The 11,890-nt window shown below is 42.8% G+C and overlaps 1 protein-coding gene across 12 annotated transcripts in view; it reads left to right on the top strand.

The window, feature by feature from the left end:
- Nucleotides 1–1,161: 1,161 nt before the first annotated feature.
- PABIR2 (PABIR family member 2) overlaps nucleotides 1,162–11,890 on the top strand; it is a 26,034-nt gene continuing 15,305 nt past the window's right edge. Inside the window, exons 1-8 of one of the 12 annotated variants that reach the window (XM_017511983.2) lie at nucleotides 1,162–2,339; nucleotides 4,534–4,609; nucleotides 8,597–8,653; nucleotides 8,965–9,008; nucleotides 9,092–9,146; nucleotides 9,401–9,502; nucleotides 10,164–10,225; nucleotides 11,451–11,512. In XM_017511983.2, coding sequence (XP_017367472.1) covers nucleotides 2,242–2,339; nucleotides 4,534–4,609; nucleotides 8,597–8,653; nucleotides 8,965–9,008; nucleotides 9,092–9,146; nucleotides 9,401–9,502; nucleotides 10,164–10,225; nucleotides 11,451–11,512 — 556 coding nt within the window. In that variant the 5' untranslated portion in view covers nucleotides 1,162–2,241. Of the gene's footprint in view, nucleotides 2,340–4,533; nucleotides 4,622–8,596; nucleotides 8,654–8,964; nucleotides 9,009–9,091; nucleotides 9,147–9,400; nucleotides 9,503–10,163; nucleotides 10,226–11,447; nucleotides 11,513–11,890 lie in introns of all 12 variants that reach the window. The other 11 variants (XM_017511982.2, XM_017511989.2, XM_017511987.2 and 8 more) reach the window with 11 other exon arrangements.

The following is an 11,890-nucleotide window of genomic DNA, read 5'->3' as shown; positions in this document are numbered from 1 at the left end:
CCAGCATGACCCTATAAAACTTCCCTGCAGCCCCTGCCTCTTTGCAGACAGCTCCTCCATTGCGGTGCTGCCCACTGCATCCTTGCAACGCATTTTCATATCTTCTCTAATAAATCTGCCTTCCATTATCTATGACTGTCTTGGTATATTTCTTTAGCGCCTGCACCACTGGCCAGTCACACCCTGGACAGAGTTAATATTTCTAAAACTCTTAGAATAGTTCCTAGCACATAACAAGTGCTATGTGGGTGTTTGTGAAATACAAAATCCAAATCTCGTCTGGGCGCAGTGGCTCACACGTGTAGTCCCAGCACTTTGGGAGGCCGAGGAGGCAGATCACCTGAGGTCAGGAGTTGGAGACCAAGCCTAGCCAACAAGGCAAAACCACGTCTCTACTAAAAATACAAAAAATTAGCCAGGCATGGTGGTGGGTGGCGGGCACCTGTAATCCCAGCTACTCGGGAGGCTGAGGCAGGAGAATCACTTGAATGCCGGCCAGGGCGTGGAGGTTGCAGTGAGCTGAGATCGCGCCACTGCCCTCCAGCCTGAGTGACAGAGCCAGCTTCTGTCTCAAAAAAGAAGAAAAGAGAAAGGAATGAAAAGAAATCCAAATCTGACACTCTGAGTCATGATTGTCAGGGATTCCGTCATTCCTAGTAAGAAAAAACATTTGGTTCTGCTTGCTACCTGTTCTTCAGGACTTTTCCCATTTTTGTGGAAGCTAAAGGTGCTTGCAAAATGGAGCTGAGTTTCTCATTAGCTACACGAAATCTCATGATGCCCGCTTTATTTTTATCCATTGCTTTTGTTTTCCCACTTCTCTTTTGTCTAGAGCATCCAAATGGATGATCTGAAAAAGAAATCAGTTTCTCCAGACACAGACTAACAAAATCGAGGGATTTAGGGCATGAGTGGGGATGACAGAGGTCGGAGCGTACACATTGGGAGTGAAATAACGTGGAAACCCCATGTTTTTGTGTATTTCCCATGAATATTGGCCCAAACTCTGAAAGCTGATGCTCCAGCTTTTCCAAACTATTGGTTCTTTTCAAAATTGGGCGCCAGGGTCCCCAGACCAATGCCGTAGAGGAACACGACGGGCCCCCTGGAAACGCTCCTCCCCTTTGGAGGCGGATTTCGAGGCGGGGCTCCCACGCACGCTCCGTGCCCGCGGGCCCATTGGAGTGGCCGCTGGACGCGTGCGCAGGACCCGATGGGTGCCCGGACGCGGAAGAACTGGCCCCGCGGAGGTTCCCGCTTCTGAAGCGTGGGAGGCGGAAAATACTGCAGGTTGTAGATTTCGGTCTTAGCCCCAACTAGTTCCCCCAGACCTTTAGAACCCGAGACAGGAAGAGGAGGCACCGCGGCGGCGGCTGAGAGGCCGAACCCCCAACCTGTCCTCGAGGCGGGAGGGGGGCAGGGAGGGGAGAAGCACAGACCCCAGGGCTAAGGAGCCTCCGGGACAGGGTCCGGGAGCATGGGGGGCTGGACCGGGTCCCCGAGCATGGGGAGCTGGAGCCGCCAAGGCCGCCTGGCCGGGTCCCACCCGACTGTCAGGTCGTCGGTGCTAGCGCTGCCCGGGCAGCCGCAGCGTCTGTAGCCGGGCCCCGCTCCTGGTCCTCAGCCGGAAAGATAGCAGCATGAGTTCCGCCGCTGCCTAGTTTCCTCCCCCATCTCCTCTCCCTCTGTCCTTCTCCTTCCTCTCTCCTTTCCCCCGACCTCCTCCTTCTGCCCCTGCGCTCCTCTTTCCCCTTTCCTCTGTCCTCCTCCCTCCCCTCTGCCCTCTTCCTTCCCTTCCCTCCCCCGCCCCCTTCCTTCCCTCACCCCTTCCCTTCCCTTTCCCCCCTCTGCCCTTCTCCTCTTATCCTCTCTGTCCTTCTGCTTTTCCATCTATCTTTTCCCTCCCTCTTCTCTCCTCCCTCCATCCTTGTTCCCCCTCCATCCTCCTCTTTCCTCCATCCTTTTCCTTCATTCTGTCGCCTTCCACCACTACCTCTCCGTCCTCCTCCCCTGCCTCACCATCATCCTCCCTTTCCTCATCAGCATCCTCCTTCCCTCCTCCTCCTCCTCTCCTACTTTTCTCCGCCCCCAGCCCCCGCCCCCGCCCCAAGCCTCCGCCCCTTAGCCCCCGCCCCCAGCTGCCAGTCCCCAGCAGCTCAGTCCTGCAGTGAGAGTCTTGGGAGTCCATAGCTAAGCACCAGGAGCTGAGCACTGCCCGCTGTGCCTGCCTGCAAGTCTGACATGGCTCAGGAGAAAATGGAGCTGGACTTTGAGCCTAACACAGCTGATGGGGGAACCCTGAGGAGATCCAGCAGTGCTCCCCTAATCCATGGACTCAGGTGAGCAGGGTTGGGGAGGATGGAATACAGGGTTCAGGGGCTCCTTGCCCTCGTGCAAGCAATCTTCCTTCCCTAAAGTGCACGTTCGCGCTCATTTGGGCTCTTCAACCTGAGAGGGTGGCGATTTCTTTGCTTGACGGTGACGGGTCCCAGGGTGGAGTGAAAGTTTGACCTCCAACTTTGGGCATTGTGGAGGAAACAGCCTCCTTCTACCTGGGGCCGTGTTGTCCCACTGGAAAAAGGAACTGCAGAAAGCTTCTGGCTCTTCTGACAGGTTGCTTGCGTTGACTAACTTACACCAGGGAATGTCAGACGGAAGCCCCTGGAACTAGACGTGCAACTTGACACCTGTCTCTCAGAGCTATTTCTAAGCTTAGTTTAGGAATCCTGACATGAACAGAGGTTTACTTTAATAAATCACAGTTTATCTAATAAATTGTAATTAAGTGATATATTCACATCATAGTATGCGATTTGGATTTGCCCTGATGTTTTCAGGTTCTAAAACTGCCTGAAATGCATTGCAGTGAATTAAAAAAAAGAGAGGGTGGTCTGTAGCTTAGGGTCAGTGAAAAGACAGGTTTTAGAAAACAATGAAGAGAATCAACTCTTGAATTTCAGTGGTAGAGTCTTGTGTTTTCATATGAATAAATCACCGAGGGTCTATTTTAAGGTAGCACCTTGTAATAGTGAAGGTTAGGTTGGCTCACCTCCTGAGCCGATTGTATTTTACTTTTGTAAGTAGACAATTCGTCTTAGGTAGAAAGCCAATTTTCGAGACCCTGTAGAAATGGCATTAATCCAAAAAAGGAGATGAGAGTACAATTAGCCAAAAACATATTAATCAAGCACAGTGAAAGCAAAGAAAGAGATAATCCTTGCTGTTGAACTGATTACAACATCCATATTTTGGGGAAAAAACGTTGACTTTTTCATTTATGAAATAATAATTTTGAAACTGAGGGAATGTAGGAGTGACTTTTTGCTTTTCTGTTGCTGTCCTTGGCCCTGCATTTATTTTGTTACTATAACAATAAACTGGTCTTTTTCTGGTTGTCTTTTGAAATCTGGTAAGCAAGCAATTGCTAGGGACTTCAGCAATTCTATTGACCAGGACTTAGACTATTATAGCAAAAACATGCTGTATTTTGAATCATGATTTAAGTAATCACTGAAAACATAGCATGATGTGACACAAGAAGGAGCGAGGATACCAGGCCTGGTCCCAGTTTTCACTGACTAGCTATGATCACGAATGAGTCATTTAACCTTTCTGAGTCTGTTTTCTCATTTGGAAATCAAGAGAGCTGAAATAGGTGATCTCAGTGGGCTCTGGAAGCCCAGTGCAGTTCAGTTCTGAAAATCTTTCTTGAACTCTCATCCTTATTGTGGGCATCGCCCTCGGCTAGGCACTGCAGGGATATTATACAAAGATGAATAAAACACCTCTGTAGCAATGGGTTTAAGACACATGCACATTTCTCTTTATTAAGAGACAAAGTAGGTGTCTCAAGAAGCATCTCATCTCCCAGTGTACTTTTTGGGTTCAAAGAAGGGAGTGATTGCATTCTGTTTGTGGAATGAAGAGAGGTTTATGCCATGTCTTCACTGGAGGGCATGGCATTCAAGATGGATATGGAAGGAGAGGAAGGATTTTATTAGGTGGTGGCAGGAGGGACAGCATTTGAGGCAGAAGGGGCAATGACCTCAGGTATGTTTATTCAGTCGAACAGCAGGGTTCAAAGGTAAGACGCATGTTTAGGTGAGAGGGGGCGATGTCTTGATCCACCTCGTATTGTAGAACAGTGCTCCTCACCCATTTTCGCGTCATGGCATACACAGAAAACAGAACTCATTGGTCCTTTAGGGTAAACAGATGAGGCTGCTCAGGTCTGGTGGTAACCGGTTTGGGGGCGTAGCTCTGATCAGAAGCAGCTAGAGTCAACCAGTCTGGAGCTCCGCCTGCACCACCTCTCCCAGCTGCCCCCCGACCACTGAGATCAGTATCTCTGCAAACCTGTAATCCACAGCATACCACTTGGGAAGCTCTGCAGAGAGGACGGTGAGGAGTTCATTCTCTGTATGAAACGAGGAGCCATGGAAGATTTCGTTGTTAACTAGAGAACTGATGCTAATGTATTTGAAAGAGATCTTCCCTTAGAATATATTACTAATTTTGTTTTTTTTTTTTCAGTGACCTTTCACAGGTTTTTCAACCTTACACGAGAACTCGGAGGAATAGTACAACAATTATGAGCAGTCACAGCTTGGTAAGTATAGAAGTAAGTATCTAATGTGATTTAGATTGAGGAAAATACTTAGAAATGTAGTTCTTTCTTAAAATGATGTGCTATGCACAATCGTTTAGGAAAGAAAAGATTGATTTTTACCTATCTTGTTTACTGCTTATGCTGTGGCCTTTCAGCTTTGGTCCAAAAAGGATACATGGTTAAACATTTTTCTTTGCTGTGGGATTTTGTATTTTTTTAAAAATGGTTCATTGTTATTTGTCACTATTTGCATCATGCTTGTGAGGTAAGTCAGGATGAACTCCTAATTATAGCTGAGAACAGTGGTCTTCATTTGTCCTAGGATACACAAATCACTTGAAAGGCAGCAGAGTGTTTGTGGCTGACACTTAACCTGTTAAACAATGCTGGTTTTCCGAAACGAAGACTCCTTTAAAATGCTCGTATTTATATTCTCTGAAGAGTTATTGATTGTGACTGATCTCTAGCCAGAGCTGTCAGGGATTGCTTTATTAGTTGGTCACATTGGGAGAAATTATGACGAGGTTTTTGTTTTTTTGTATATATATAGTAGCAGTTCACATGTAGACCTCACTTATCCAGTAGCTTCAATTCTCTGGAAGACATCTGAGATGTAAGAAGACAGATCCCTAAATGGCAGAACTAGATTTCCATAGTCTGTGCACAGAGGTTCATCGGTTTATTTATAGGAGAGCCTCTGACCTCTGAATCATCTAAAATGTATGCACAATTATAATAAGCTTCCAATCCAATAGTGTGTGAGAAGCAGCAAATTAGAAGAGATGCATTTCGGTTAAAAGTATACTAATAGCTGCTAGCAAGGGAGGAGAGAGAAACATGGAAAAACAGAGGTTTTTAAAAAATTAGTTTGTGGCTAATTACTATAAAGGCTAAGAGCCTGTTAGTACACCCCAAGCATGTCACTGGTGTAGAATCATATAATAATGTTCTTAAGGATACCTGGGTCACTAACTTATTCATAAATTCTAGTAATACCTACACTTATATTTTACATATTACAAAGTACTTTCACTCATTTAATTGTCATAACAACCCCTGTGAAATAGGGAGGGCAAAGATATTTTTCCCAGTTAAAAGCAGCAGCAGCTAAAACTCAAGACAATGTAAGTGACTTGCTCAGAATCACACAATTAGTAAATGGCAGAACTAGGATTAGAATAGAGATCTCCCAGTGCCATTCTGATAGGTATAATTTGTTGAAGAAAGGGAAAAATAGAACATATTTTAGAAAGATTTCCAACTGAAACAGCTAAAAATACTTACAGGGGAAATGTTTGCTATCTGGAGGTTTGATTCACTTCACCTCCTTCTCTGAGGATACTGGAAAATATTGCTGATTTTTGCCGGATATATGAAAAATCTTTGTACATGTTATACAGCCATGCTCCTGATAACAGTAGCATAGCAAAGAAGGGAAAGTGAATTTGCCTTTCTACACCTCACCTACCTCTTTTGTAAGATGAGAAGATTTTTATCAGCCATAGTCCAGGTTCATCTCTCACTGAAATATCTAGTTTTCTGAAAGGGCCATGGTGACTCACTGCTCTTTGTGGATCCCGATGAATCTTTTCATTCCTGCCCCTCTCCTTTCTAGCTTTTTGGTCTCTCAAAACTCAGTGTAATCCTTATATCTCCTCAGGGCAGGTTTCCACAACTATCATAATATTAATTACATTGTATACACTCTATCACAGTATGCGCTATAAATCTTAATATGCTTATCTGTGTCCCATAGTAACCTGTGATGAATAAGGTGTTGACAGATGAAGTGGACTGCATATGCAGACATAGGATCTTCATGGCTCATCAGCTGATTAGATATAAGGGCTAGGAGAAGGAAGATTCCAAGTGATGGAAATTTTTATGTTGGTGAACACAGGGTTGGTGCTGCCTTTAGAAGGAGTAGAGAAATTGAGAGAATTGGTAGTTTCAGGGGGAAGAAGATGAATTCTTTGGGACATATTGGATTTTACTTGCCCCTGGCCCCATGATATTCTTCAAAGCAATATTCTCAATCTTGTTTTTTAAGATTTTATCAGCTTCCAGTGTCACCACTTTACTTTGTAAGTTGAGCAGATGACCCCTCTTACTTCACAAAGAAGACAGGCACCCATCTTGTGTAAATGTCAGCTTTCTTTGCCTTGAAATACCTTTACCTTCACATATGGCATTTCTCCCTAATATCATGGGGCCAGGGGCACCGTAAATCCAATATGTCCCAAAGAATTCATCTTCTTTTTTTCAAACTACCAATCCTCTCAAATTCTCTACTCCTACTACATATGCTTTTGACTCTCCTGTTGCTTTGCTCGGTCTATCATCTCCTCTCTATCTTGTATCTTTTCCCTATTTTTCACGGGCTCTCTTCTTTCCACCTTCTCCAGACTCACACATCTGATGGGGAAAAACAAACTGTTTTCTTTTTCATAGGTCTCTCCTTCCCCGTTCCTTTCTCCAAGCTCTTTCAAAGCATAATCTGCACTCCACTGCGTCTATTTCCTTGTCTCCTCATTTCTTGCCAGTTTGTAATCATGGTGCTTCAAGCACAATCCATTAAAAAGCTGTTCTTGTGGCTGCACGAGTTGGCTCACACCTGTAATCCCAGTACTTTGGGAGGCTGAGGCGAGTGGATCACGAAGTCAAGAGATCAAGACCATCCTGGCCAACATGGTGAAACCCCGTCTCTACTAAAATACAAAAAATTAGCAGCCCTAGTGGCACATGCCTGCAGTCCCAGCTACTCGGGAGGCTGAGGCAGGGGAATTGCTTGAACTCAGGAGGTGGAGGTTGCAGTGAGCCGAGATTGCACCACTACACTCCAGCCTGGCAACAGAGCAAGACTTCGTCTTTAAAGAAAAAAAAAAAAAAGTTCACCAGTAAACATGTATTATTTCCATAATAGAAAAACTACTTGAAAATGGATTTTACTGCTAAACATTTTCCCTTTTCAAAGCCTGATAGAGGAAAAAGTAAAAGGGGTGGGTGATGAATGGTTATCTTTTGTGATAGTCATATTTTAGTGGATAATTTACAAATTTTATCTGAATTAGCCTTTGCCTAAAGAAACTTAGAGCATTTTATCACCATTTTATACTGTTCACTACATTAGTATTCAAAAAAGTTTTAATAGTATAGGGCCTCTTAAACAGGATAATTGTTATTTGATTTTATAATATTATAAGTTCATTTGCATTTCATTATAGAATAAATAGTAGTTGTTAATATTATGACCGCTAGAATTCTCTAAGACCTGTTGATATAAATTGTGTCTTATAGTTTGTGACCAGCTCGTAATTGTTGTGAAGGAACATAATTTGGCCCCCAAATCTTTTCTGCTTTGTGTTACTAAAAAAATGATGATCTAAGGGAAAGCATCAGTTATTTTAAAGATAGACCTCATCTTTCCAGATTGTTGTTTTTAACTAGTAAGGTTTGTAGTGATAGCATGTGATCAGGTTTTAGAATGGATTTGGATCATGTAAGCCAAATCTCCTCATTGCAGTTTTAAAGTGTTTTTGAAAAACATCAATCATATACAAAATATTACATACTAGAGTTATTAGCCTGTCTTCCCTATTGCTGCATTGGTAATAAAAATTAATAGCATTGGTGTTTTTTTTTCTTTCCCTTCTCATATAGTTCTTTCTTTTAGATAAGTGGGATAAGGGATGTTTCTAAGGCCCAAAGTCTTTATTTCTCTAAATTTACGTAGCTTCACATTCATTTGGGAAAAGTGCTGATGTCAGTGTCTGTCTAGCAACAGATGGTGCTTTGAGGTTGGACACCTGGTGTACTTTTTGAAGACTGAATGTACTGCCTCTAGTGCATTAATGTTCAGTGATCTAAAGAGCTAAATTTCGAAGAAGAATATGAAAACTTACCTAGGAAGAGGTTGTACACCAGTACTGACAGCAGACTGCTGCTTTGTGATTCAGAAAATAGTAAATGTTTACTTTTTCTTTGCAGTTGCTGTCATCCTCACCTAATCGTATTCCTAGTAGCAGATTGCATCAGATCAAAAGGGTAAATTTTACTTACTAGCTCAGATCGGAAGTTTTTTGAATTTTACATTTTTATTTTGAAGATTTAGATATTAAAATGAGTTAGGATGCAACTCTGGTTAGTTGGAGACAGATTATAATTCTTCTGGAGCATGCAGATAAAATATACAAGTGGCATGAATGTTCTGCTGTCCTGTGATTATGGCAAATGAGGTAGAAAAGTCTTTGTATTTTATTTGAAGCAGAGAACTATGTGGATTAAAATTACAGTGTGTGGAAGAGTTAATATTTTGTCAGTGATCCTACCTTTTTAGCACATGTTTGTCTTTGCAGGAAGAAGGCCTGGATATGATGAACAGAGAAACTGCACATGAAAGGTTAGTTCTTCACAAGAGCAGGGCCTCTGCTAATAAGTGTCTTGTTTGTAAACACTGATGGCCCTTCCCTTTGTTTATTTTAGGGAAATGCAATCGGCAATGCAGATAAGCCAATCTTGGGATGAGAGCTTGAGCCTGGTAAAGTTTGCTCATGGCTGTTTGGTTTTCCTTTTCTAAAAACTTTTATGTTGCTCACTGGCTTCATTAATTTTTTTCGTATACTTCTGCCCCCTTCTACTTCCAAATTGATACTTGTTTTTTGATCTCTGCTTTTCCAGCTGAATATTAGAGTCTATACCTTTTTCCTGGGAAAATCTGGGTGTGTTATAGTAGTAAATGGGAGCTGTGATGTGCTGAATTTATTATGAGAAGATGACACTTTATGTTTACAGAGTGATAGTGACTTTGACAAACAGGAGAAATTATATTCTCCTAAGAGAATTGACTTCACTCCAGTTTCTCCAGCACCTTCGCCCACCAGGGGATTTGGAAAGGTAGGATAATTGACAAGATACTAAGTCTCTTTCACATACTGAGCTGTTTACTCTAAAACACACACAAATCAACCCGCTTTTAAGGTATCCAATGCCTTGAAGGAAAATCTATGGCTGTAATTTAGAGGGGAAAAAAATACATATATATATATATATATATACACACACACACACACACACACACACACACACAATTTAGTTATGAGATACACAGACAGCTAAGCAATTCTAAGGATATTGTTTCTGTCCTTCTGAAAAGAACCTTTTGATAATGACTGGGGCCCTGGTATGGTGGCTCATACTTGTAATCCCAACTCTTTTGGGAGGCCAAGGCGGGAGGATCACTTCAGCTCAGGAGATCGAGAGCAGCCTGGGCAACATGGCAAGACTCTATCTCTACAAAAAAACAAAAAGATACAAAAAATTAGCTGGGCACGGTGGCGCACACCTGTAGTCCTAGTTAATCAAGAGGGTAGGGCAGGAAGATGGCTTGAGCCCAGGAGTTCGAGGCTGCAGTGAGCTGTGGTCTCATCACTGTACTCCAGCTTAAGCAAAAGAGAGACTCTGTCTCTAAAAAAAAAAAAGAAAGAAAACAGGAGTGCTAGAACTATTTAAATATTGAATATGTTTTTTCTAGCAATGCTTTTCCCCATCCTTACAGATGTTTGTGAGCAGCAGTGGATTGCCACCAAGTCCAGTTCCCAGCCCAAGACGATTTTCAAGGTAAGCAAACTAGAATTTTAAATGTGGCTGACATACCACTCATTACATTTATCTCTCAGATTAGCTTTTTGTGGCCAGGCATGGTGGCTCATGCCTGTAATCCTAGCACTTTGGAAGGCTGAGGCTGGCGGATCACCTGAGGTCAATATTTCAAGACCAGCCTTGCCAACATGGTGAAACCCCATCTCTACTAAAAATACAAAAATTAGCCAGGTGTGGAGGCACATGCCTGTAATCCCAGCTACTCGGTAGCCTGAGGCAGGAGAATTGCTTGAACCCAGGAGGCGGAGGTTGCATAGCCGAGATCACACCATTGCACTCCAACCTGGGCAACAGAGCAAAAACTCTGTCTCAAAATAAAAAAAATCATTATCTTTTTTCCCAATATTTCACGCTGAAATTTTCAGACATCAAAATTGAAAGAATTTCACAGTGAACACCCATATACCACTGCCTGTAATCGACCATTAACAAATTACCAGAGTTTTCTGGAAGCGATTTAATGCTGATTTATATTTATATTTAGAGGGGAAACAAACACACACACACACACACACCCACCCACCCCTACCCACCCACAATTATACATCCTTTTTAAGAATAAGGAAAAATGTTAAAAGTTCACAGTCAAATCCAAATTACTTTTTTTTTTTTCTGAGACGGAGTTTTGCTCCTTTTGCCCAGGCTGAAGTGCTATGGCATGATCTTGGCTCATTGCAACCTCCCAAGTTCAAGTGATTCTCCTGCCTCAGCCTCCTGAGTAGCTGGGATTACAGGCGTGCGCCACCACGTCTGGCTAATTTTGTATTTTTAGTAGAGATGGGGTTTCATCATGTTGGTCAGGCTGGTCTCAAACTCCTGACCTCAGATGATCCACCTGCCTCGGCCTCCCAAAGTGCTAGGATTATAGGCATGAGCCACCACGCTTGGCCCCAAATTACTTTTTAAATAAAGTATCTTTTTTCTTTAAATTGTTGTGGGTATTTTGTCATATAGAATATTTTAAATGGCTTAAAATGCCGTATTATTCCAAGTTGCCATATGCTAGGTCAAATCATGTACTGGCATTTCAGTTACTCAATTCCACAAGAATTTTCCATTTCAGTAATTTTATTTATACAGTTTATTGTCCATTTTATTTATGTTCTTGTTGGGTTGGACTGCTGTTTTATCTTGCATCTTGGATGTTCTTCACATTATCCTGTTTGTTTTTTCATCAAAGCAGGAGAAGTCAGAGTCCGGTCAAGTGCATTAGACCCAGCGCTCTTGGTCCTCTTAAAAGAAAAGGTATGTAGCAGCATGGTGACTATAGTTAATGCTATTGTGTGATATACTTGAAATTTGGTAAGAAAGCAGATCTTAAGTGTTCTTACCACACACATACAAAAGGTAACTAAGAGAAGCAAAAGATATGCTAAAAACTTGACTGTAGGCCGGGGGCAATGGCTCATGCCAGTAATCCCAGCACTTTCGGAGGCTGAGGCAGGTGGATCACGAAGTCAGGAGATCGAGATCATCCTGGCTAACATGGTGAAACCCTGTCTCTACTAAAAATACAAATATTAGCCGGGCATGGTGGCATGCACCTGTAGTCCCAGCTACTTGGGAGGCTGAGGTAGGAGAATTGCTTGAACCTGGGAGGCGGAGGTTGCAGTGAGCCGAGAT

Source organism: Cebus imitator, unplaced genomic scaffold, assembly GCF_001604975.1.
Source record: "Cebus imitator isolate Cc_AM_T3 unplaced genomic scaffold, Cebus_imitator-1.0 Scaffold458, whole genome shotgun sequence".
In the NCBI taxonomy this organism is placed as follows: Eukaryota; Metazoa; Chordata; class Mammalia; order Primates; family Cebidae; genus Cebus; species Cebus imitator.
This window is presented reverse-complemented; position numbering and strand designations above follow the sequence as displayed.